Source organism: Typopeltis vanoorti, chromosome 18 (genome assembly GCF_054136105.1).
Source record: "Typopeltis vanoorti isolate ZY-2024b chromosome 18, IOZ_Tvanoo_1.0, whole genome shotgun sequence".
NCBI classification, from domain to species: domain Eukaryota; kingdom Metazoa; phylum Arthropoda; class Arachnida; order Uropygi; family Thelyphonidae; genus Typopeltis; species Typopeltis vanoorti.
Window position 1 is genome coordinate 50,280,550 of NC_143566.1, and position 27,214 is coordinate 50,307,763.

Genomic DNA, 27,214 nt, shown 5'->3' on the forward strand with positions numbered 1-27,214 from the left:
ACGAACAAGAGACCGAGATGACTGGAGGAGGCTAACCAAGACTATCACCTACCAGCCATGAATGACCCAACAGTCCATTTAGGACTAAGGGAGAAAAAAAAAAAAAAAAAAAAGATATATTAAACAACTTCAAAAGAAAAAGTCACTTGCAGAGGATGAACATTTCTATGTTGATCCTCTGCAAGTGACTTTGTGTTTGAAGTTATTTAATAATCACTCAAAGAAGTGAAAGAAATGGGTTCTGCTAGTTCATATTTGGACTGTGTATTTATAATTTTTTGATAGTATGCAACTTTAAATGCTGAAAGTACTGCATAGAAAGAGAGAAAGAATGTAAGAAGGGGGGAAATCAATGTGAGTCTTACATTCTCTCTCTCTCTTTGAATGAAATTATACTGGTTACTATAAATTAAGGGAACATCCATAACTCAGTAGGTATAGACGAAGAACTTTGGTCAGAAAGACCTGGGTTTAATTCCCGTCAGTGATGTGAGGAACTTTTAACTGGTCTCGTTTGACAAAAGGTGAGTTAGCCAATCTCATACAGAGGTAGGGAGTTTTTTTTACCCAGAAACTTGGGTTTTTTTGTCCTCCAGAACAGGCAATCTGTGAACACATGCATCTATAGACATAGGACACACTTGGAGGCATAGGGCTAACTACCTTATCTTAGAGTTATGGTTGCGAAGTCTGAGAATACTTGGAAAGGTCGTGGGTACTTAGATGCCAGTTAGGACCATTGATAGGAACAGGAACTATAAATTAAGGAACAAACAGAAAAATCATGATAACTCAAAAACTGCATGATGAATTTTTATGCAATTTGGTGAAAAGCAGTATGATATGAGTAATTGTTGAGTATTACTATAAAAGTAATACTCAACAATTATAGTTTAATTCAGTAACAAATGGGTGCATGAAGACAATGGTCAAAAACAAGAATTCAAAATGAGAGTGTGAAAGTGCCTCAATCAGGAATTTGGTCATCCCTCGCAGCAATACTGAACCTACACGATGTTTCATGGTATTTCATTGTTTATAATGGTGTACAGGAGTTCAGTTGGTAATAATAACCTGCATTTTTCGTGATCCCTCACAGCAATAATGAACTCACATGATGTTTTATGGTGTTTCGCTATTTATAATGATGTACAAGAGTTCTACTGGTAATAATAACCTGCAAACCTTTCCTATGTCCCTCAAGGTTTTGGGGAAGGTTCACATCCAGACATGCTCAAAAGGATTAAGGTCAGGAGACCTGGTTGGCCAGTCGATATATATAATAGTCTCTTTTTTGAAGATATTAGTTCACAAGCTTCACTTGATAAGGATGAACATTATCATTTTGTTGGATAAATGTCTCCCCTACTGCACCTGCAAATGGAAAACATGGGAGAGGACCTCATCCAATAAGTTGCAGCATTCATGGTTCTGTCAGGAAGCACATGCAGGTCAGTGAGTACACCCAACGATATGCCTCCCCAAACCATTATACAACTTACATATGTCCCTGGTTCTCTCCAGATCAGAACATGCCTGGTATCACTTTGTAGAGGAAATTAAGACTATAAGTTGCAAGATATAAGTTGTAAGACTAAGTATTAAGACTGTAAACAATACTGACCTCCATTGATCTTCAGTCCAGTTGATATGGAAAATGGCCCATGTCAAATGTTCTCTCCTGTGGTGTGGGGATAGGGGAACACAGATTACTGGTCAACTAACATACAGACAATCTTCCTGAAACATTCTGCACACAGTGGAAGCAGATACTAATGTTCCTATAGCTGATTAGGAGGTAGGACTCCTTTTTCAGTGAGCAGATAATCTGAGATATTGGTCATTCACTGTGGTCATAGCCCATGGACTTCCTTCACTCTATCTCTGGGATGCTGTTTGTAACTGTTGGAAATGGTTCCACAGTTTGTGAACCATGGAACGACTCACATGTAACCATCTAGCTACTTCCATCTGAATTTCCAGCCTCTGGTCTCACAATGGCTTGCTACCTGAATTCACTGCTTAAATGATGTCTCACAGCCATATCCAATAATTCTGCTATCAATGTCATGTTCTCACTACAGATACAAAATGGAAAACCACTACAAAATGCTTGCTTTTATGCTGTGGTTCATTTGAATACACAACTGATAGTGCCACTCATTTGTATGGAATAACCAAATTTAGCATCACATTTTACATAATGTACTTGACGCTCAGATGTTTTTTTTCTTCCCCTGCCTTAAGTTATCGTGATTTTTTCTTTGTTCCTTAATTTATGGAAACCACTGTATTTAAAATTTTATAAGTTATTTGACTGAATTTTGTTAAAGCTCTCTCTGATTTACATATGAAATTATTCCATCTTTCTGTGTGTCTTCTCCTCACTTCACTTTTAGCTATGGCTTTCTTCCTATTATATTCAATTTTATCTAAAATTGATCCAGTTGATAAACACTTCTTGAAACTGTTTCTTTTATTTTTGATAATCCTAGCCACATCATCTTCCCACTGTCTAAGATGTATTTTATGATGACATCAATTCTTTTTACCTAAATTTTATTATTATTATTAACCAGGGAGTCACACACACACTACCCACACCACCTGTCATACCTCTTTTTGAATTCATTCACACTACTCACACATACAATATCCAATGGCAATCCATTCCAATCACTTACCACTCTAGCAGAGAAAAATGTGACTCTTACCCATTCTTGACAGCATTCTTTATCAACTTCCAAGGAGGCTTTCCTGTCCTTTTCCCACCCTCTGTAGGATGAAAAATTACATCTATTGAAATCCTGTAAGTCTCAATCATATCACCCCTTTTTCTCCTATTTACTAGTTTACTACAAATTTGCAATCTGTCTTCATAATCAGTATTCCATAATCCTGACATTTTCAACACACTACTTTGTACTCTCTCCACTGGATAAGAATCACTAAGCAAACCAGGAAATCAGACCTGTGCACAATAGTCCAAGTAAGGTCTTATCAAAGCCTTGAAAAACGGCAAAATGACCTGGTTATCTTTACATGTCAAAATTCATTTCAGCATTGCAATTATCTTGAGTTCAGTTTGCAATCTTTGCTATATGGATATAGTCCATCCTCTTCTCCACACTAATATTTTATAATACAATTCCATATTCTTCAATTTATGCAACAGACTTCCATGCTGTATTCATCAACAGCCTTAGCAAAATCCAAAAGTATCATGGTGTATCCAATCCCCTTATCTAACTCAATGGTAACATTATAATAGAATGTGAGCAAGTTGCTCAAACATGATCTTCTCTAAGTAAACTCATGCTGTTCATTGCAGAGTAGAGATTCTCTGTCACCCATTTCTGAATGTGAGCCCTAACCAATTTTACTAAAATCTTCACCACCACTCCAGAGATACTGATAGGTCAATAGTTGGATTACATCCTTATACAATGGAATTATCATACATTCTTTTCAGTCTTGTGGAATTTTCCCTGTTCTGAGACTCAAATTATATAGTTTTCTCAAAGAAATAGCCAGTTTAGTTGAAACCTCTTCTAGCATCCATGCTGATATCCCATTAGTCCTTATTGATGAATCATTATTCAGTTTGTGCAACAGTTCTAATACCTCCTCCTCTTCAAACACCTCAGTTTCTTCATCCAGTGAAAAGGTATCAATGAGCACAATTCACTAAGTTGTTAGCTTTTAGCAAATGATCAATTATTAGCTGAACAACTTCTTCTGCATTTGTCACTCTCACACTATCTGCATTCAGTAGAGTTATTCTTTCATATCCATTCTTTTCTTTTATTTGCAGCATAATGATAGAATTCTGTTGTGTTAACAGTTGTGACTCTTATGATCTGCTGCTTATAATTTTCATAACTGCCATCATCCTTATGCACATGGTATTCCTTCCACGTCATCCCTTTTCTTACGAATTTCTTGCTTAATAAGATTACACATTCATTTCACTTCTATCCTATTTATTCTTTGGATTGTAGGAACACATTCCAATATGGCATCATTTAGATATTTTATAAATGACTCCAATGTGCTGTTGATATTCTTCCTAGTCAACAACCAATACCATGTGTGAAAGTATCAGTTATTCTGATACCAGAATCCAGCAAACTCCTCAGTTGGTTATAACTTTCTGCTTTGTAGTTCAGCATGTAACCCTTTCTGAATGGAACACTGATAAACTTAGTTACTTTCCAAGTGAGTACCACATGATCACTGTCACCAACAGGAAACAGAATAGTTATGCCTTTAACTGAAACTCCCCTCTGACACTATATTCAAATCTAACCCTCTTTGACTTCAAGTTCCTTCTGTCACATGCGGCTTGAGAAAGTTGTCTCACAGCAGCTCAATAAATTCAGTTTCATTCTTCTCATGAGATTTTACTACTACCCAATCAATGTTTGGATAATTAAACTCTCCCATTATGATTACTCTTTTCACATTCATTGTCTTTATTTGGTGATCTATTTTGTCACTGGCATCCAAACCATGAGGAGTGTAACAATCCACTAGTTATTCAATACTGTTACAAATCCACCTCACACCAGATGGCTTCAAATTCACTGCTACGTGAAGAACTGTTACTAGTATTACAGTCACAGGTCTCAATGCTAACTGGATTCAAGTAATTGAGCCCTCCCTTCCTAAAACTACCATATCCTTTACACTCGATACTAAATAGTGTGTGCCTGATGGCCATTTCTCACTAGTGCCTATAATCGGAGGTACCAACGTATTGACCAGTGCAACAAACTATCCCTTTGATTTTGATACTCCTAACATTCATGTACATACATGAGCTTCATGCATGCTTTTTTTTTTTGTATACTCTTGTCTGTAGTCTACTTGACACAGTTCAACAACTTGAAGATCTCTATTCTTATCTACTGTCTTATTTATTCAGACATCTATGCTTGATAGGTCCAAACTGGAGGAACACAAAATTATTCTCATCGCAATCATTTCCATGATAATGCCCACTCCCATCCATAACATAGTTACATAAGATTGTTGCTCTTACACACCATTTCTCACAGTCCTCCCATCACAATTTAGTTTCCCCGTGTTAGGTCTCATACCAATTAATTTTTCAAGACTAACATATTCAAGTGTATGCCATCCCTCTTATACAAATTCATTCTTCCCTCAAACTCACTCGACACATCCAAAAACTTGAATTCATTCCTTCTACAGATTGAATCATTTGCCATTATAGCCCTTCTTAATTAGTTTCTATCATATCTAGGTAATATACTTACAACCATTTTCACTCTTGCTTCTTCCAACAACCCTTTCATATCTTTTCTCATACTGTTGATCATTTTTTCACTTAGTTATACTATAAATTAAAGATGCCAAGAAATTATATTTTCAGTTTCATCCTTTATCCAAGTGTAAGCAAACAAAGTTTGTGCATGAAGTCACTTCATGACTGGGTTACTTGTATATAGAGGATAATGACTTCACATCAATTGCCTTAGCATCCCATAATACACTGCACATATCCTTATGGATATGTATAATGCTATGCATTATGGGAAGGGCCCGTTTCAACCTTTATTGAGATCTCATTGTAGGAACCAGACCCAGAAGTGATACTAAGGTTGAAGTAATGCACAAGTCATATTTCTATAAACAAGTAGTCAAACGGTGTCACACTTACTTACTAATATACTCTGTATTAGAGATAGATATTGAAAGTTTTTTTCACTTGGTTACACTTGGATAAAGGATGAAACCACCATCATCATCAAATTCCTGATATATAACCTTAAGGAGTGTACAGGATATGACAGTACTACATAATCCATAAGTTAAACTGTCTTGTATACAGCTAATTTAGTATTTTGGATAATTTCTACATTTATTCAGTTGACTTCCTACCATACCAGATTTGTTGATTCTGTTGTCTATTTCCATATTTAATTTACCATCTTCACTAAAAATCGTGCCTAAGTAGCTGAAATGTTTTACTTGTTCTATAAGTTCTCCATTCACAATACAGTTGATATTTTTAATGTTTCTGCCTATTTTCATTGTCTTTCTAATACTGACCTTCATACCATATCTATTACAACAGTTACTCAATTTAATAAGGGAATCTTGCAGACATGTAGCAGATTTATTTAGAAGTATAACATCTTCAGCATAAAGCAAAGAGATGATATTAACACCTGTAAATTTGATATCAGCTTTAATACCACTTTCCTTCATAATGTGATCCATATAGATAATGAATAAGAGAGAGGATAACATCCTTGTCTGACACCAAATTTAACATTAAACCATCTTCCTGTACTTCCTTCATTTCTAACTACTGACTTACAACTCAAAGACTATGTATTGCTTGATATAATGCCCCACTGACACCATATAACTGTAGCATATTGAATAGCTTCTCTCTTGGCACCTTGTCATATGCCTTTTCCAGATCTACAAAACTTAAATAGAGATCTTTGTTATATTTCCATAATTTCTCAACTATTTGTTGTAAAGTGAAGATCTGATCCTGACAGCCTCTATTTGGCCTGAATCCAATTCATTCTTCATCAAGCTTTACTTTCACAATCCTTTTCAACTGTTTCTCAAGTATACTGTCGTAAATCTTACCAGGAACACTCAGTAGAGAAATACCTCTGTAATTCTCACATTCAGTTTTATTTCACTTTTTATATATGGGTACTATGAGAGCTCTACTCTAATCATCTGGAATTCATCCTTCTGTCCAGCCCTTCTGAATATTGTAGTGCAGCCACTGTAAGACGTTTATACCTCCATACTTGAGCATTTCTGGTCGAATATCATCTATTCCTGCTGCCTTTCCACATTTTAGGCCTTTGATGGCTTTTTCTACTTCAAGTATGGATACGTATTCCTGACTGCATGCCTGTCGAGTGTTTTTTTACCACTGTGCTATCACTGCTCATTTCATTTAGCAATCTTTTTTCCTCCGGTTTTCATGTCACCGTTATCATCTCTATTGCTTTTACAGTGCTCCTCTTTCTTCAACAACTTCCAGAATATCTTGCCACCTTCTTGATGTTTATTTAGTATGTTCTTGCCCAAGTCCTTCCATGACTTTTGTTTAGCCAGTTTTACATAGTGTTAGCTTTCTTAGATTTGTCTGTGTATTCTCTAAGAGCACAAGCTGACTTATTTGCCAGGAACTTTCGATATGCTTTCTTCTGTTCCTTCACTGCCTCTTTAACTTCCTGTGTCCACCATGAAGTTTCACCCAAGGATGAAATCGAGAATATAATTTCTTGGCATTTTTAACTTATGAATTTCTTACTAGTTGTCATTAGTACCCATGTAGTCTGTTTAACAATCTGCTTAAATTTTGTTATTTTGGAGGTTAAATCATTTTCAACATCCTCATTAGTGGAGTAAGCCTTCTGGTTCTTGACTTCACTGTTCTTCTTAGTGTTCCATTTCTTGTGTATCTTTCCCTTAGAAAATTAGTGTTTTATAGTATATTAGTGCAGATTTGTGTGTTTTTAAAATATTTAGTGTTTTTATAACATATTTTTAAATTGTATTTAATATTGCAATAGCAATATCCTAATAAAAATGTTATAAAAAAATACTAATTTTCTAAGGGAAAACTACAATAGAACAGATAAAAATCCATTTTATAAGAGCACTAAATACACCAACCACTCACAATATAGCATCACATTCAGAGAATTTGATTGTTAAACCAATCTTCTTCAACTGATTTGTGTATATCTCTGTTTTTTTAACTTTCTGCCAAAAAAGGCACCATACTGGATCTTTTAAGAGAGAGAGAGACTTTGAATAATCCTCTTGTTTAGTTTCTGCTTTCATTATACTCAACATTATAGAGGAAATCTAACTGTTGAGACTAACTGGAAGTGGTCAGTTTCCAACTCAGAGCTGAAAATCGTCATGTCAAGAACACATTTCACTAATTTGTGTTTTTTACCACTTGCCCTCAAAGTGCTTTTATATATGTATGTATCTTTGTGTGGAAAGAATGTTTGTAAGTTTAAATATGCACAACATAATCAATTAACTTCTCCCATTTTTTTCTGTGCTTGCTATGTATACCGATGAGCAAATTAATTTTACTATTGCCCGTTCTAGATTAAAGTCTTCCATTACCACTAGATAGGCACTTATTTACTTTATTTCTTGCAGAAAAGAGTAAAAATTTTCATTACTTTCTCTTTTCCATTGGTGCATATATATATATATATATATATTCCAATGGTAGTCAAATATCCCCATTGTAATTTAATTTGCTTGTATTATTCTTTAATTCCAGCAAATACAATTAACTACTTTCTTTTCTAGAGTTCTATGTATCATCAATGCTACTCCTGCTTTGGCATTCTCATTACTTAGTAGTTACACTATTGTAAAATTGTTTATAATTATTAATTAGTCTTGAGCCTCTCATTTCTTGGTTTCAAATGTTAGTAAAATTTTTATATCCTTTTTACTTAAAAGTCAATCTAGTAGCTCAACCTTTCTGGCCAATTCTTCAACATTCCAGCCAGTATTAATTAGATTCTTATGTTTCATTTTGCATCCTTATTCATAACCTTACTTGTATTCTTGTCTTGCACATTTAAATCCAGCAGTTTTGAAACTTGAAAGCAATTTAAATATCCTACCAATTAGAACGTACTAATGAGAAGTTCAGTGATGGAGTTCCAATCTTACAGCCTCCGGCATATTATTATTGACATTTCTTCAAATATGGTAACACCGTTTTGCTGCTATATCTCATTTGTGAAAATAGGATATGCTATGAGACTTGAGGTTGGCAGTTGAGTCTGGTTCCCACTGACGAGACCTCAATAAAGGTCAAAACCGGTCTGGGTAGTGGCCCTTCCCTTAATGCATAGCATTATACATGTCCTCAAGGAGATGTACTTTGCATTATGGGAGATAGTGAGAAAAGGAGTGATGAGAGCTTGGTCCACCTTTACCACAAGTTGCCTCAGTCCAGAAGATACTTCAGGCACAAACTTTGTTTGCTTACACTTGGATAAAGGATCAAACTAAATTTATTATTACTGTGTAAAACTAGCTAAACAAACATCATGGGAGGACTTTGATAAGAACATAGAAAATATATATCAAGAAGGTGACAGGATATTCTGGAGGTTGTTGAAAAAGCTCAGAAGAGAGTGCGGGAGGAAAGAGTTCTCTAAAAGGAATTAGAGATGATAAAGGTGACATGAAAACAGGAGAAAAGTATATTCTTGAAGTATGGGGTAATTACTTCATAAAATTGCTAAATGAAACAAGCAGTAATGACAGCACAGTGGTAAAAAATACTGACCAGGCATGCAGTCAGGAATACATATCCATACTTCAGTATGTATGAAAGGCAGTAGGAGTAGATGATATTTGACCAGAAATGCTCACGTATGGAGGTATAAAAGTCTTACAGTGGCCTGGACAAAGGGAAGAATTCCAGATGATTGGAGTAGAGCTCTGTACCCATATATAAAAAGCGAAATAAAACTGAATGTGAGAATTACAGAGTTATTTCTCTAATGAGTGTTCCTGATAAGATATATACAAATGTACTTGAGAAACAGTTGAGAAGGATTGTGGAAGAGAAGCTTGGAGAAGAACAAGCTGGATTCAGGTCAAATATAGAGGCAGTCAGGATCACATTTTCACTTTACAACAGACAGCTGAGAAATCATGGGAATATAACAAAGATTTGTATTTAAGTTTTGTAGATCTGGAAAAGGCATATGACGAGGTGCCAAGAGAGAAGCTATTCAAAACGCTACAGTTATATAGTGCCAATGGGGCATTTTATCAAGCAATACTTAGTCTTTATTTCAGTTGTAAGTCGGCAGTTAGAATTGAAGGAAGTACAGGAAGGTGGTTTAATGTTAAATCTTGTGTCAGACAAGGATGCACATTATCCCCTCTGTTATTCATTATCTATATGGATCATATTATGAAAGAAAGCGGTATTAAACCTGATATCAAAATTGGAGATGTTAATGTCAGCTGCATAACATAATTAACTTCTCCCATTTTTTTCTGTGCTTGCTATGTATACTGATGAGCAAATTAATTTTACTATTGTCAGTTCTAGATTAAAGTCTTCCATTACCACTAGATAGGCACTTATTTACTTTATTTCTTGCAGAAAGGAGTAAAAACTTTCATTACTTTCTTTTTTCCATTGGTGCATATATATATATATATATATATATATATTCCAATGGTAGTCAAATATCCCCATTGTAATTTAATTTGCTTGTATTATTCTTTAATTCCAGCAAATACAATTAACTACTTTCTTTTCTAGAGTTCTATCTTTCCTTCATAATATGGATCATATTATGAAGGAAAGTGGTATTAAACCTGATATCAAAATTGGAAATGTTAATGTCAGCTCTTTTCCCTGACTAAAGTGAATAATTGTTGTAATAGATATGGTATGAGGGTCAGCACTAAAAAGACAAAGACAATGAAAATAGGCAGAAACATTGAAAAAATCAACTACATTGTGAATGGAGAACCTATAGAACAAGCAAAGCATTTCAGACATTTAGGCAGGATTTTTAGTGAAGATGGTAAATTAAATATGGAAATAGGCAACACAACAAAGCTAGTATGGTAGGAAGTCAGCTGAATAAATTTATATGGAATAAGAGAGAAATTAGCCAAAACACTAAATTAGGCAGTATTCAAGTATACAAGACAGTAATCAAGTCAATTTCAACTTATGGATCTGAGAGCTGGGTAAGAAGTAAAACACTTGACCAAAGACTAGAGACTGCAGATACAAGAGCTCTGAGAAAGATTAGGGGCATGAACAGATGGCATCAATGGCAATATCATATTAAAAACGAGGATATTAGAAAAGAACTTGACATTATCAGCATCCAGGAATTCGTTAGCATAGAGCTAATCTCAGGTGGTATGGTCACTTAAACAGAATGGGAGAGTAAAGATTAGCAAAACAAGTGTTGTCTGCCATGTTGGCAGGAAAAAGACCCAGAGGAAGATCAAGATATAAGTGAATTGATACAGTAAAAAATGCCTTAGAAGATAGAAATATAAGATCTGATAATGCTAGAGTCTTGACAGGTAACAGACTAATTTGGAGGAAAATTGTAGATAGGAAGTTAGTAATGATGTAATTTTTCATATAGTACTATCGTATCCTGTACACCGCTTGAGGTATATGTCAGGAATTTGATGATGATGATGAATAATATATGCACGTAAACACAAGAAAGATATTTAATTAACCAAATATTTCGGTCTGGAAATAGCAGACCATCTTCAGTGGCACTACAAGAACAGTTTTAAAAAAAAAATACAAGGTGGAATAATAACAATAGATCATTTAAAAATAGAACATGCCGCATGATGTTATATCACTAAGTATTCAAGGGAATATTTTTAAGCAGAGACATGATTGAAATAAAGATATTAATTAATAATATTAAATAACATAAAATTAATATGAATTAATGAATTATCCTGATTAGACTTTCCCAGATTTTTGATATAGATATACAGTCATTCCGATTCAGGTTAGGATGATGGAGTAAGGCCTCTACGCTTTCTGTGAATAAACATTCAAATTTATAACGGGATCTATGTAAGAGGCGAGTTTTTGACCAAAGGATGTTGTGGTTAGTTTCAATCCGATGCTGAGCCAATCCAGATTTTTCAGGTTTGTTGTGATAAATGGAGGATTGATGTTCTTGGATTCTTTTTTCAAGAGAACGTCCAGTTTGTCCAAAATAGGAGAAATCACAGTTGCAGAGAATTTGATAAACTCAAGGAAGAGATATAGTTGAGCGTTTGTCTTTAGGAGAAGGAAAATGGAAAGGTAATTTGTTAATAGGTGAATAAGTAGCTGTTAGTTAATAGGTGAATAAAAAATTGGAACTCAACGTATACAACATAAGAAATATCCAGAGTGTATTATGAAATTGAATAGTTTTATTCAATATTTCGTAATATTTCGTAATACACTCTGGATATTTCTTATGTCAAAACAAATTTTATAGCCAAGTAGAAGGAACGGCCATGGGAAGTCCTCTCTCTCCTGCATTAGCCAACTTTTATTTAGAACATCTAGAAAAAGTCCTCTTCTCATCTATTTTCCCTCAACCATCCTTTTGGGTAAGATATATAGATGACATCTTTACTGTATGGCCTCAGAACAAAGACTCCTTACCTTCTTTTTTAAACAGTATCAATTCCTTACATTGTCGTATAAAGTTTACTATGGAAATGGAAGTAAACAACCAATTATCTTTTTTAGACGTTCTCCTCATCTGGTCACCTTCAAATACTCTTACAACTACAGTTTACAGGAAACCAATGTTTACAGGTCATTATATTCTTAAAGAATCAGCCCATCATCCTTGTCAAAAAACAGGAATCATAAAATGTCTAATCAGAAGAGCCAAAACTAATTGTTCTACTTCTAATTTTCTACAGAAAGAACTTTCTACTATCCATCAACACATGAAACTCAATGGCTTTTCCAAAAAAGAGTACTCAACATCTTCTCGATTCTTATAATCCACCACAAAACAACGAAGATTCAATACGTCGAGTTCCAATTCCTTACATCTCCGGGATTTCAGAACCTATTGCAAGAATTCGGAAGAAATATGAATTAACAGCTACGTATTCACCTATTAACAAATTATCTTCTCATTTTCCTTCTCCTAAAGACAAACGCTCAACTATATCTCTTCCTGGAGTTTATCAAATTCCCTGCAACTGTGAACTCTCCTATTTTGGACAAACTGGACGTTCTCTTGAAAAAAGAATCCAAGAACATCAATCCTCCATTTATCACAACAAACCTGAAAAATCTGGATTGGCTCAGCACGGGATTGAAACTAACCAACATCCTTTGATCAAAAACTTCTTACATAGATCCCGTTATAAATTTGAACGTTTATTCAAAGAAAGCATAGAGGCCTTACTCCATCGTCCTAACCTGAATCGGAATGATTGTATATCTATATCAAAAATCTGGGAAAGTCTAATCAGGATAACTCATTAATTCATATTAATTTTATGTTATTTAATATTATTAATTAATATCTTTATTTCAATCATGTCTCTGCTTAAAAATATTCCCTTTAATACTTAGTGATATAACATCACGCGGCTTGTTCTATTTTTAAATGATCTATTGTTATTATTCCACCTTGCATTTTTTTTTTTTAAACTGTTCTTGTAGTGCCACTGAAGATGGTTTGCTATTTCCAGACTGAAATATTTGGTTAATTAAATATCTTTCTTGTGTTTACGTACATATATTATTCAGTCTTTATGTCACAAGTATCCTTAAAACATCAAATTTTAATTGATGATGATGATAGCAAACAAGAACCTGGCATTGTTAACATTTCAGAATGTGTGAGCAAAGATAATCCATTACATAAAACAGGAGAAGAAAAGTTAGCAAAAAGAGGTGTTTGATGCAGGAAAAATCACCCAAGGGAAGAAAGATAAGTAGGTTGGTGCACTCAGTAGTGTCTTAAAAGATGGAAATGTTAAATCTGACAATATTCAGATATTGATAAATGATAGATTAATTTGAAAATAACTGTTGACAGAAAGGTAGTAATAATGTGAAATATATATACCCCTAAGGAGTATATATACTCCTTAATGATACATAGTAATTTGATGCTGCTGCTGCTGCTTATGAGAAAAAAAAAAAAGTGTTTCCTAATAGCATTCTTACCTATAGTAGTAGTATTGCCCAATTAGTTAGAGTGAAGTTATTACAATTATTATAACTGTGAATTATTTTTGAATTTTATTAAAAATATTCTATTTGCAAATTGAGATGATTTAACAAGTTTTAGAAAATATTATAAATATCCTAATTTTATCAATAAAATGGTCTGATTTAAACTAAAAATTGAAGTGGTTTGAAGTTGAAATAATTTATGACAGCAACTTTGGAATGAGAGTAGTTGCATCCATATTGTTGATACTACTTAATTCACAGACACAACTTTGGAATGAGAGTAGTTGCATCCATATTTTTGATACTACTTAATTCACAGACTTCAGACAGTGAAGAAGTTGGCTATTAATGACCTTCTCTATTATTTTTGAAAGGATTAAGGAGAAGAAAACAGGATCTTCTTCCTCTGCACGTTTTTCCCGCTTCCATTGCAGAGTCTGCTCGTTACATAAATATGACTTTGTTAGTACAATCCTCAGCCGGCCTGCCACTGAGGGGGGGGAAATATTTTTTGATTGTAGTGGCATGTTCACGAGGCTAGCTTGCCTGCTTGTGGGATGAAAGACCCCAAATAAACTGGAGGGGGGGGGGAGGATCCTGCTGTCCACACCCAAGACTGGCTAACTTGGCTATGGCTGAGAAAAAGATCCTTAAGCTCCTCACGTCGTCAACGGGGATCGAACCTAGGACACTCCTTCCGCAGGCATATGGTTGTGAAGCGCATAGCCACTAGGCTAACTGCATGGACAAGGAGAAGAAAACAAGATGATAGTTCAATAGTCAAATTTAATTGTCCCTTTTAGGGAGAGCCTTGATAAAAGTCTGCTTTCATGATGCTGTTTGATGGATGCCAAACAAATGTGGCAGCTTGTGTGTGTGTGTTTATATATATATATATGCAATACAAAATGTGTTCATACTGGAACATAAGTTTTTAGTATACTTGGAGGAATACCAACTGGACTGGGATACTCGTTATTGAGGTTTCTTCTGGCAAAAGATCAAAGGATCTTTTGTGATACAGTAGAAAGTGATTTTCCTTAGTCTATATAGCATTTGCTCACCATCATTAAATGGGTAATGAAGAAATGTCACTGGTAAGTAAATTTCATGATTAGCAGCATGGCAGCAAAGGGGACTTTTTTTTTTTTTAAATAAAATTATTTAAATGTTGCTTTATGATGCTATCAAAATGACACAATATATAGACGGTGTTCTAATAAAGAGTATGTAAAAAAAAAAAAAAAAGGAAAGAAAAGAAAAGGCACTTCTGTGATCTTTAATTTTTAAAGAAAGAATGTGTGTTAAAATAAACACTTTAATTACTCTGATGTTTAAAAAAAAATGCAAGATAAATTAAAGATGCCAAGAAATTATATTCATGGTTTAATCCTTTATTCAAGTATAAGCAAACAACATTTGCACATGGCGTAACTTCATGACTGGACAATTCATATATAGAGGCTAATGATTTCACATTACTTGCCTTAGTATCTCATAATACAAAGCACATATCTTTACAGACATGTATAATGCTATGCATTATGGGAAGGGTCACTACCAAAACCAGTTTCAACATTTATTAAGGTCTCATCAGTGGGAGCCACACCCAGAAGTCATACCAAGTTTGAAGTAAAGCAGAAGTCATATTTCCATATATGAGTAGCCAAAAGGTGTCACACCTTATTAATAAAAAAATACTGCATTATTATTATTATGTGACACCTCCAAGGAGTCCAAAGACTCATCGAGGGAGAGTGTGCCAACAGCATCGAATGATTGATCTCCTTCCAACTACTAAGTGCACTCAAACTTGCTTAACTTTTTGAGTGAGCCATTAGTAGCAAAGGCTCTACCAATCTTTGCTGGCATTAGAGATAGATGTTGAAAGTTTTTCCACTCGGTTACACTATAAGTTAAAGATGCCAAGAAATTATATTCTTGGTTTATTTCTTTATCCAAATCTAAGCAAACAAAGTTTGCGTGTGAAGTAACTTCACAACTGGGCAATTTGTATAAAGAGGCTAATGGAAAAAATGTCAACATCTATCTCTAATCCAGAGTTTTTTTATTAAGAAGGTGTGACACCTTTTGGCTTTTTGAATATGGAAATATGACTTCTGCTTTACTTCAACTTTGCTATCACTTCTGGGTCAGGCTCCCACTGATGAGACTTCAATTAGGGTCGAAACCGGTCTGGTTAGTGACCCTTCCCATAATGCATAGCATTATACATGTCTGTAAGGATATGTGCTTTGCATTATGAGATATTAAGGCAAGTGATGTGAAATCATTAGCCTCTATATACGAGTTGCCCAGTCATGAAGTTGGTGGTCATATACATCTTCTTTATCATTATAAAAGTTAATAGTCCGATACACAAACCTGCATACTGTTTTTTGCGTGTCGAAAATAAAAAGTGGCTGCATTCCAACCTTGTGAAGTGCAATTACAGCTATTACACGGTTCTCATAATCTCCTCACTGCAACATTCGTATGATAAACATATGAATGTTGGTTGCACAGTGCCACTAACTAAACCAGGTTCGTGCAATTCTGTGGGCAGCACAGGGATGTGCAGAAGTGATGTCAAGTGCATGAGTATAATCTCTTTACTGAGAGAGTCATGATACATGACCAGAGAATATTTTATTCTCAGAAATTATTACTGCCAACACATCTGTATTTTTTCCATGTCTTTTTCAAAACAGTTCATCAGTTTCTTTTCATAAAGCAGTAAAATATCCTTACTTGCCACTTTTAGAGCTATCTGGATGTTTTGCAAGTCATTACCAGCAATGATGATGTCTTTTGCAGTTAACCATGCCACACATCTATTTTTAATTAATGAGTACAGCCACTTAACTGAATGTCATACTGTTTAACTGAACCTCTGTTTAATTTTGGTACTATCTGCATGATATGATATATTTGTTATATCACAAGAGATCTGACAAAAAAAAAAAAAAAAGATTTGTTCTTTCTCTGACTAACTGGTAACAAAAATCAATCTCTAACAAATACATAAATATGCAAAAAAGTGGCTCAAAATTTGATGGATGGAAAGAATACACTGAGTGCACATTTCTGTTTAACACCGATTTTATGGTGTGACATTGTTTCAACTTGTCAACAATTTGCCGAATAGATACGTCTACAACATGGCTCCTATCACAATGCTTCTTTCAAATCCCATCAGTTTCCTTCTTGCAGCCATTTCATCCAGACACAGTTGAACTGACTTGGGAGCATCATATTCCTCCAATTTATACCGGCACTGCAAATGTATGACTTGTTCCATGGCATGATGCACCTTGTCCATTGGGGTTCATTTACTTCTTTCTAAATAATGTATATGTTGGTGGATTTTTTTTTTAATGGAAATGTAGTTTTTCAGACATTTTTTTTTCTTGAATTACAGTGTTGCTATTATTATTTATTATGGTATCTTTCATATTTCAATGTTAAAAGCTTATAGAACAGGAACATACAGTGGGAGTGAAAGACTTGTTGAAATAATTTCCACATGGGGTACCTAGACCATGTGTGTGGCATTAATAGCCCACACCACTATACTCTGACTTCCTCTAGCCATGACTAGGTAGAGTACATGGCAGAAAGATCATTCACTACCTGATTGCAAAGCCTCCTGATGCATCAGGTTCAATTCCAAGTATTATCTAGCAGCTGGTCTGCTGAAATTATTTTATTGCTGTAGTTTTGAAGGAGGAAGTATTGGTTCCCTAGTTAATTACAGTGTGCTGGGCATGTCCATGTAAAGTGTCACTCACACTGTATGTGTGAAGAGAAGAGGACAGATATTAAATATTATCAAACAGATATAAAATATTAAATAAATAATCATACCTGCTGCTGCTGAAGAATTGTGTAACACTGATCTAGGCACTGTAGAGTGGAATGGGATGTAGCTTTGAGCAAAAGCATGTCCTATGGGATATAATGTTTTACTGTATATGCTACAAAATCTTTCTTTTTTTTTTTTGATAGCATTTAAAATTTTTTTGGATATGAAACTTTCAACAAAGAAGAGAATACATGAAGATTAACAAAACTATGTTGTAAAACCTGAGAAACATATTCAATAAGAAAAAAAAAAGTATTCAAAGCAAAAATTATGTTATTACTTACTGTGTCAATACATTTTGCATGTGAACCACTGCTGGGAAGATCCTGTAGCAAAATAAATATAATGCATAATAATATTAGAATTACATTACTAATTAACTGAATTCATAGAAATTACTCAATACTTTTTTTAATAATTTTTATGGAGGTGATCATAGCCTGGTCCTTTTTTATTTGAATATAATCTGGTCCAATTGAAAACTAATAATATGTGGAAAGATTTCATGTCAATAAATAATTCTGACATGAAATACTTCAAAGGTTTCAGAACATTTTAAGAACAAACAAATATAATTGGAATGTTCTCCTCTTAATATTCATTTTAGCTGTAAATGAAAAAGCATACCATTCAAAATTAAAAGCACTAATTAAAACCTTTAACTTCAATCTGCAGAGAGAGGAAGGGGATGAAGAAGGGTGTAAGGTGGGGGAGAAAGCTGATAGAAAATCAATATGGGAAAGGTCTGAGGATTATACACATGAATTCTTCTTCTTTTTATTTTGTTTATTTTTTTATATTAACTTCAGACGAAAATCTCAGGTTGCAAACTTATCACATCAGTGCTGTGTGGATGAGAGGTTAGGGGAAAATAAGAAATCTGTTAACCTTAAAGGTTGTAGCCTTTCTAGATAGAGTGAAGGAGACTATAGAAATAATTAGAACGTATAAGGAAGAAAGAGCTGATTCAGTCAGTAAGAAGCTGTACAGAAAATGGATATTGTCCAGAAGCTGCTCATATTCATCCAGTTTTTATGTGACTCCCATCAAGGAAAGATTGTAAACATATAGTATTTTGGTACCATGGGTGTGCTAAGGATTTTTTTTTTTTTTATTAATTTTATATAACCCACACACTCTGCTCTAGAGACTAAACATGGAACTTCAAGTTTCCAATAAGCAGTTCACCAGGCAATAAAATTCATCTCCCATTGAAAGACAATTACAAATATCCATGACCATGGTAGGATGAAGAGGAGCAGATATGCTAACCACTTTGCCAACCATGCAGCAAAATACAGGAATGATGGTGGCCAGTGCAGCAGAACATTGACCATAAAAATACATATAAAAAAGGATATAAAGGAGAAAGAGAATATCTATGTAAGAGAGCAAGAGAGATTAAAGTGATACTGTGAGCAAGAGATCAGCATCAAGCATTCTTAGAGAAATTTTTGGTTCACCATCCATGCATCAGGAGAACATATCAAGGAAGGGTGGATGAACTTGCAATTTGTACAATGCCAGCAGTTGTACAGGTGAGAAGCATCATCTTCAACTGACAAGGAACCAAGTTTTTGGAGGATGAAAATAAATTAGGCCATTACAAGTCATAAATAAGACTGGACATATTATTGAGGATTATAAGATTATTTTTACCCACTGAAATCATACACTACTTTCCAAGCAAGTCAAGAAGTCAATAGATACCCCCATTGGTAAGGTAACATTATGCAATGCAATAAGTAATGTTGGTAGCCAGTATAAATTGGAGGAATATGATGCTCCAAGTCATTGCAACTGTGTTTGGGTGAAATGGCTGTAAGAAGGAAAAGAGACAGAGTTTGTATTGTGATAGGATGCCATGTTGCAGGCCTATCTGTTTGGCAAATTGTTGATAAATTAGGCCATTATAAATCAACAATTAGTGATCCCATACTGAGATGGAAGCACAGGGAGTCAACTGCAAGTGCTACATACAGTGGATGACCCACCACACTCACTGAACGTGATCATGGGGTGACAAGAAGGATAATATGTAAAAACTGCCATTTGTCAGCCAACATTTTGAATGCTGAGTTCCGTACATCCAGTTGATGTACAGAACTGAGGTTCCCAATATGGTTTTCCATGATAAAATCACAACATGCAATCCCCACATTACCTGAATCCCACATTACCAGCTTCAGTGGTGCAAAGAGCATAAACAGTGGGATGAGGAAGCTTGGGAAAGCAGTGTTATGGAGCAACAAATCATGCTACACCCTTAAATGAGTAGATGGCCAGTTGTGGAGGATGCATAGTGAACATCTCATAACAGAGTGCATAGCCCCAGCTATGAAATTCAGAGATGGTGGTGTGATGGTATGGTTCTGTTTTTCCTGGATTGGCCTCAGATCTCTGTGGTGCAATGAACATTGAACTCTGAGAGGTATCTGAACATTCTGAACAATGCAATGGCATTTCTATGGAACTGACCATCTTCTCTTTCAGCAAGACAAAGCACCATGCCATAAGGCTGCTGTAATTGTATAGTTTGTAGACATGAATGTTAACACACTTGACTCCAGAGAGCCCTGATCTCAAACCCGACTGAACATCTGTGGGATGAACTAGATCGTTTTGTGAGGTCAAGGGACGTCCATCCCACAACAATCCAGGACCTTATTACAGACCTACAGGAAGAATGATCCAAAATTCTCATTGATTGCTATCATATGCTTGTGGAAAGTATGCCCCGTAGGATTGCTGCAGTCATTGCAGCAAAAGGAGGCCCTACATCATATTAAAGTGGGCAGCATTGCTATTTTTTCCTCACACTATGGTATCTGTTGACTTCTTTGCAAGCATAGTATTTAAAACATTACTAAAAGAAAAATATTAATGATTTAATGAGTGAATGAATGTGCACACTGAGGAATATAAATGAAGAAGAGGAATGAAGTGTACTGTTATCAGCAAAGGTTAGATAAAGTCATTTATGTAGCATGAAGATAGTGACTGCAAGTACAGAACTCTTCTCCAGCACTGGTGGAAAAATCTGAAGAAAGGAAGTCATCCATCATAACATAGTGAATGACTACAGGAAAAGCTGGTAACCCAATAGATAGAAGACAAATTCTAAGGTGATAATTTTGTGAGCAGCCTTTTTCCAGAGTTCGAGTTTCACTAAACCTTTCTATGGCTTGTACCCAGAGAATTCAGAGTGGCAAAATCCCAGCTACTGGTCATTAATTATCTGGTGGGCCTCCTAATAGTGAAGAAGATGGCTGCTGACCATCAAAGATTTTTGAGAGGGACAAAGGAGGAGATTTGGGGGGGGGGGATGAAGAGCTGAAGTGAAAACAATGATGATATGGCTGACTTTTATCACCTTTTGTTTGAAATGAATCAAATGATATGCCTGAAGTACATTCCCCTCACCAACCACTCTCCATGCAAGGGAACCTGTTCCTTATGCCCCTGTTCACGTCCTTCTTTCTATAGCTTCTAGGGATGTCTCCTTGTTCTATCCCCTTCTCCCATTCTATGAAAAATTTCTTTCACGTTAACCTGGTAACAACCTTTACCCACTTAAATGTCTCAATCATGTTCCCTTTCTTCATTCCCTCAATCTGTCTTCATATACCACATCCCAAAGGCCAGTTATCACCTTAGTCAGTCTTCTCTAGATCATTTTCGATATCCTCATCATCATGAAAACCAGGAGACCAAACCTGTGCATAATAATACATACAAGACCTGATCAAGGCCTTATACATGGTGCCCAAAAGCTAAGAACAAACTACATTTTTACCAGTATATGAAAAAATTTTTGATGACTACAGCCAAATGTGGACATAAATTTATTGCCAAGCATACTAAAAAATTATATTACAAAAATTGTGTTATAAATTTCATACAAATTAAATTGCAGTAAATTTTTGGCAAAAGTTACAAATTTCCTAAGGACATAGTCAAGGAATTAATGTACAGTGTTTTAAACACTATGCAGAGAGACATTTAAGTATGGAATATGTGCACCCAGAACTGCAATGCACCTTCCACAACGATACCACGCTTAACACCAAGTTCAGGAGTTCTTGAGGCAAACTAGCCCACTCCTCCTTCAGGGCAAGTGTAAGGCATTGTTTGTTTTCTGGAGAGGAATTTCGAGCAGCGATGCATCTCCCTATTGCATCCCAAATGTGTTCTATGCGGTTCGGATCTGGGGAGCACGCTGGCCACTCGATTCAATTAATATCCTCGGTCTCCAGAAGCATCTCCACTGCTCATGTATGATGTGGTGTGGCACTGTCATCCATAAAAATTAATTCTTTGTGTGCAGCACCATGTAACAATTGAACACGACATTGACGAACTTTGTTGCAATATCGTTCACAGTCATAGTCCCTTTTATCAGCACCTGTAGCTTGGTGCATCCATTAAGTTTAATCCCTCCTCACATCATGACCCCAGCACTGTCATATCTATTCCTTTCAAGGACATTCTCACAATGGCAAACAGTACCATTTTCACACCAGATCAAGTGTCGTCTAGAATCAAAGGAAAGATGGGAATGACTCTCATCTGTAAAGAGAACTTTAGCCCAATGGTGTCTTGTCCAATTTTTATGGATAGAACACCACTGAAAATGTACTCTCTACAATGAGCTGTGGATAAAGGGATACAGACTACAGGTCTTTGGGCTTATAAGCTACTCATCACAGATCTTGCCAGTCTGTTGAGATATCCACATACTCGTGCTTGAATGGAGAGAACTTGCAAGCTGATCTGCCATAGATTACATTTTGCTGTTAATACCAAAAATCTGTCTTCATGTTCTGTGCTTGTGTGAGGGCAACTTCTTAGCAAACATCTGGAACATATTCCATTGGTTTGAAATGCTGCCCAGAGCCTGGATACAATGCTGTGTGAGATTCCAAACTCTCTGGCAATATCAGTAAATCTGCAGCCTTCTACAAGCATTCTAATAATTCTCTGCTGAGTGAAATCATCTAGGTGACATTCCTGAGACCTCCAAGTTTGTAACTTTATTCCTTCCTAAAAAGAGCTTTTCAAACACAATTTGCTAACCACAGCCTTTTGTCTTTTATCCTGTTCAGTGCTATCATGAGACCCCTTTGCACACAATTCAAAAATCTGTAAAAATGTACATCCACTTTGTACTCGAAATCAACAGTTATACAAATTTGCCACAAGATGAATTTGAATTGCCATAATCTGATGTGATGACTTCACAACTTGTGCAATGTGACTTCTCAACTTCAGATCCTTGCACCAACTTAAGGTTTCCTGTCTCCTCAACTTCCATCTAAATTTTCCCACCAAGTTCATACTTTGCAATCCCATTATTGCCTAACAAATTTCAGAACTATACACTTTGCAATATTGAACTGACAGTTCCATACCTTTTCCCACTCATACAATCTTCCTGTAAAGCCACAATATCTGCTTGACACCACAGTTTTACAAACAGTTGTAAATCCACCCAAATATCATTAATATACAAATTCAATGACAATGGTTCCAAATGAGACTCCTGTGCATATCATTAACGACCTTTTTTTCTGGGATACTAGCACCCCCATACACAACTTGCTCATACATATTTGAGAGCCAGTTGCCCATCCAACTCACTAATCTATCATCCAATCCCATCAGCTCCTTTACAAAATCTAAGTATACCACTGTATATGTATCAACCTTGTCGAAGACATTTGTCACTTGTTATAGTGTAATTTGTCTTGACTTTGTTGCTCTGTCTTTCTTACTTTCGCTCACACTCTGCAATTTAACAAATTTATATGATTTATGGCTGTGCTAGTTAAACTACTTATTGAGTGTGAGTTTGTAAGAAATATAAACAAAGATAAAGCAAATATTATTCCCCGTTCTTCTGACCTTTATATCAGTCGTGGCTTTAACTTTTCATTTAGCATATCATAAATACCCTCCCCTTATTAGTCAGATATGTGCAGGTTGTTCATAGTTTTCAAATCAGTGCACTGACAGACCAGTCTCATGGTATCATTCACAAACTAATTTAATCAAATCAAGAATTCTATATGCAACGTTCAATTTACATATAAGCATTGACACAATGAAATTTCAAGTCTTAGATTATTACAAGTTATTCTATGTTAGATCTCCTACAATTCTATCTTATGATTTAAGCTTAATTTGTTACTAGTCATTCTTATCCATTAAACAAATAAACTTGTCAAGCATATGCTCTATCAACAATAACTTATGTTTTCTACATACAGAATAAAGCTTACTCTTGGAATAGGTACGTACTCATTTACATAGATATTTTTTATGTAAATGAATGTGATTTGTCCAGAAGCTTACAAATCTTTTTTTGTACTTATGATGCATTATACATCGTATACTTCTTTCATTCACTACAGTCCTTACTTGATTTCTTTGTCTACACGATCTTTCTTTCTTCTAAGTATGCCTGTTCTTTGTTTCCTGCTGTTTTCTTTGTCTTCTGTCATCATTATCATTTTTCCTTCCGATTCTGGACTATGGTGGCCTTGACCATCTGATGAATGCTTTTTGCAATTGGCTCTCCATGGCGACTTGTACAAACTTCCCAACATGAAATGCTCTAGCAATGGATAGCAGGACTTCTGGTGGTGGACCCAGGGGGAGAGAAGGCTGAGACCCCCAAGATTTCTCTCTTTCTGATGACCAACAGTAGACCTCAGGAGAGGAGACGGCAAAAAAAACCCAAGATATCTCTCTTTCCAATGACCACCAATGGATCCAGGGAGAAGAGACGATAAAAAAATTCCGAGATGTCTCCTTTAGAGCTTATATAGGCCTGATTTTTATGTAGCGTGCATGCGCAATGTTCAATATTACCATACATGGAAATGAGCTAATATCGGGACTTGATGATGTCACACTTCATACATCACACATTTGATTAAACATAGTTTCGTAACGAGATTATTATATACAAAGGATTTTTGGTAAGTTCACAGGCAATAACAATTCTATATATCTTTAGAGAAAACTTGTAAAATGAACATAATGTTATTCATGTGAGATTTTACAATAGTACATAAGCAAGTTGGTAAAGCACGACTTCCCTTTAACAAATTGATGCTGAAGATATTCAAGCACAAAGAATATCTGTTATCAACCCACTTTTGTATCCCAGTTCTCACCATGTACTCTTAACTACAATCCCAGATATACAAATTGACTTATAATTCTATAATTGTAGCCTTGAGTTTTATCTTACTTTTATGAAGTGGAACAATTTTACCTTCCTTCCACTTCTCTGGTACTGGTATTATTGCAAGACTTGTTAAAGGGGTAAGACAAGGCTGATGCTAACTCCATGGAGCATTCCTTTAAGGCATGTGGTGATATATAATCAAGTCCTATTGTCTTATTGACATTTAGCTTACTAAACTCCTCCTATGCCTCTTGCTTGCTCACTATTAAATCTTCTCTCATTTCATTCTACATATCTGAGCTTCTGATTTCACATTGGGACTTAATGTGAAATCAGAAGAACTATGTTGAACTATGTCCCTGCAGCAGTGACAAATCTCTCACTTATATCCTTCAACATCATCTTGCCATAACCATTCTTCTTCCTACTTGTCACATAAAAAACTCCAGAGGGTTTTTCTTGGAATCATGAAATCCTCAAACGTATTTGAGGATTTTATGATTTCACCCTGATGAGAATGAAACACCCTTATAAATTAGTCACGGAATACCTCAACAATGTCTTCTGCAGCAGTTACCATTCTACCATTTTCATCCATTAACATCATCTTACAGTAATAATTTTTCCTTCCACTTGCCACACACCTGAAAAACTCTGTAGGGTTTTTCTTGGCTTGATTTGCTAATTTCTGCCCATACTGCACTTTTACTGTCTTTACCAACTGAGCCACTCTTCTAGCCAGCTGTTTATACTTTTCATGCCACTGATTATTATTATTATTCACCTTGTGATGCCTCCAAAAGTACCTTCTTCTTCTTCCTGATTTCATGCTTACTCCCGTCATTTATCCATTTGACACCTACCTTGTTTATTTCAATCCAACATCCAACTAAAATTCATTTGACCTTTGGAATACATTCACACATTAATGCTGTTAAGTATTTCTTTGTAAGTTCCCAAGCTGGTTACAATTTATCTATTTATTTATCTATTGTCTGCTCAACTCCTCATTCCATGCTATAGTTCCAAGCTGTCTCCTAAGCTGATTGCAATCACCAGCTTTGTAATTCCACATATATCCTTTCCCTCTCAGAAGTGTTCACATGGCTAGCCACAATCCAAATAATTACTTCATGATTACTCTCACCAACTGGAGGGAAGTTCAAAACCCCACTCAAAATCACATCTTCTGATGAATTGATCAGCTCTAAAATTCTCAATCCTCATGTACTCTCCTTTACATACTGCCTAAGACAAACGTCTCTCAAGAAATTCATTTTCTTTATTCTGAAATTATCTCTTCATTGCAATCTATACCACCATAATTAAAATCACCTATAATAATCATCCTTCTCTTGTTCACCTTCCCAAGTTGCTTATACATTTCACCCCACCCCCCAACGTTCCCTGGTCTATAGCAACATCCAACTAAATATCTCTTCCTGTCAATCTCTGCTCAAATCACACTGTCTCAAAACCATTACACTATTCCCCTCTTTCATATCTATCTTATGTGGACACAATTTCCGTACTATCAGAAGCCGTCCTCCTACCTTCTTCTCCTTTCTATCCTTATGAAAAAACACCATATTGAATATATAGTACACTGCTTACAAGCAGGCAAAATAATTTTTAATTTTTATCATAGCACCAAACACTGTATCTAACTAAATATACATACATTTGCTCCAAACATTCTCTTTCAAATATTCAGTTGCAGAAAATATGTGGGAATGCCTGTTTTATAATGCAGAAAGTAAAGAATTTATGTTCAGCAAATTTTTTTTTCTTTAAAAGTATTTGCTGAACATAATAAATTATCACAAATGATAATTTTACAAAATTCTACAGAAAAAGTTGAACATGCTGTATAACCTTTGTGAAAATACACACTGTTTGATGTGGAAGTGACATACATATGGAAAAGTGAGTTCCTGCAATCAGCATAACAGGTACCTAACACTCTCCAATGTGAATGTGTTAAGATGAGATTTGTTTACCACTATATGCATATTTCTTTAAGAATCTGAAAGCTGACAAAGATTCAACCTATCCTCAAAACATTTGCCTACATATATCCCAGAACACAAATATTACTTACAGCCACTATTCAATTTGTGACTAGAGTATGTGTGTGCATGTATACACAGAAAGAAAGAGAGAGAGAGAAGCATATTGTTTTGCTCTTGTATTTTGCTTGCTCTGACATGAAAGAAAGTTAAATAAAATAAGCTCGGTTTGAATTTTAGAAACAAGATTTCAAAGTGAACTGTGCTAAATAGTTGGAAGAACTCTATTTCTTAAATTAAGGATACCTGACTGATAGATAACATACAGTAGTACAGTCAACTCCCTAGCTAACTCATAAGGATTAAACAAATAGTTTGTATAA

At 35.2% G+C, this 27,214-nt stretch overlaps 1 protein-coding gene across 1 annotated transcript in view; it reads right to left on the minus strand.

The window, feature by feature from the left end:
- The window catches only part of LOC150096662 (oxysterol-binding protein-related protein 11), a 263,387-nt gene that overhangs the window by 32,543 nt on the left and 203,630 nt on the right, over positions 1-27,214 (minus strand). The window contains exons 8-9 of the mRNA XM_090408675.1: positions 17,912-17,953; positions 17,630-17,710 (exon numbers count right to left, since the gene is read on the minus strand). Of these exons, the coding sequence (XP_090264801.1) occupies positions 17,630-17,710; positions 17,912-17,953 (123 nt within the window). The remainder of the gene's footprint in view (positions 1-17,629; positions 17,711-17,911; positions 17,954-27,214) is intronic.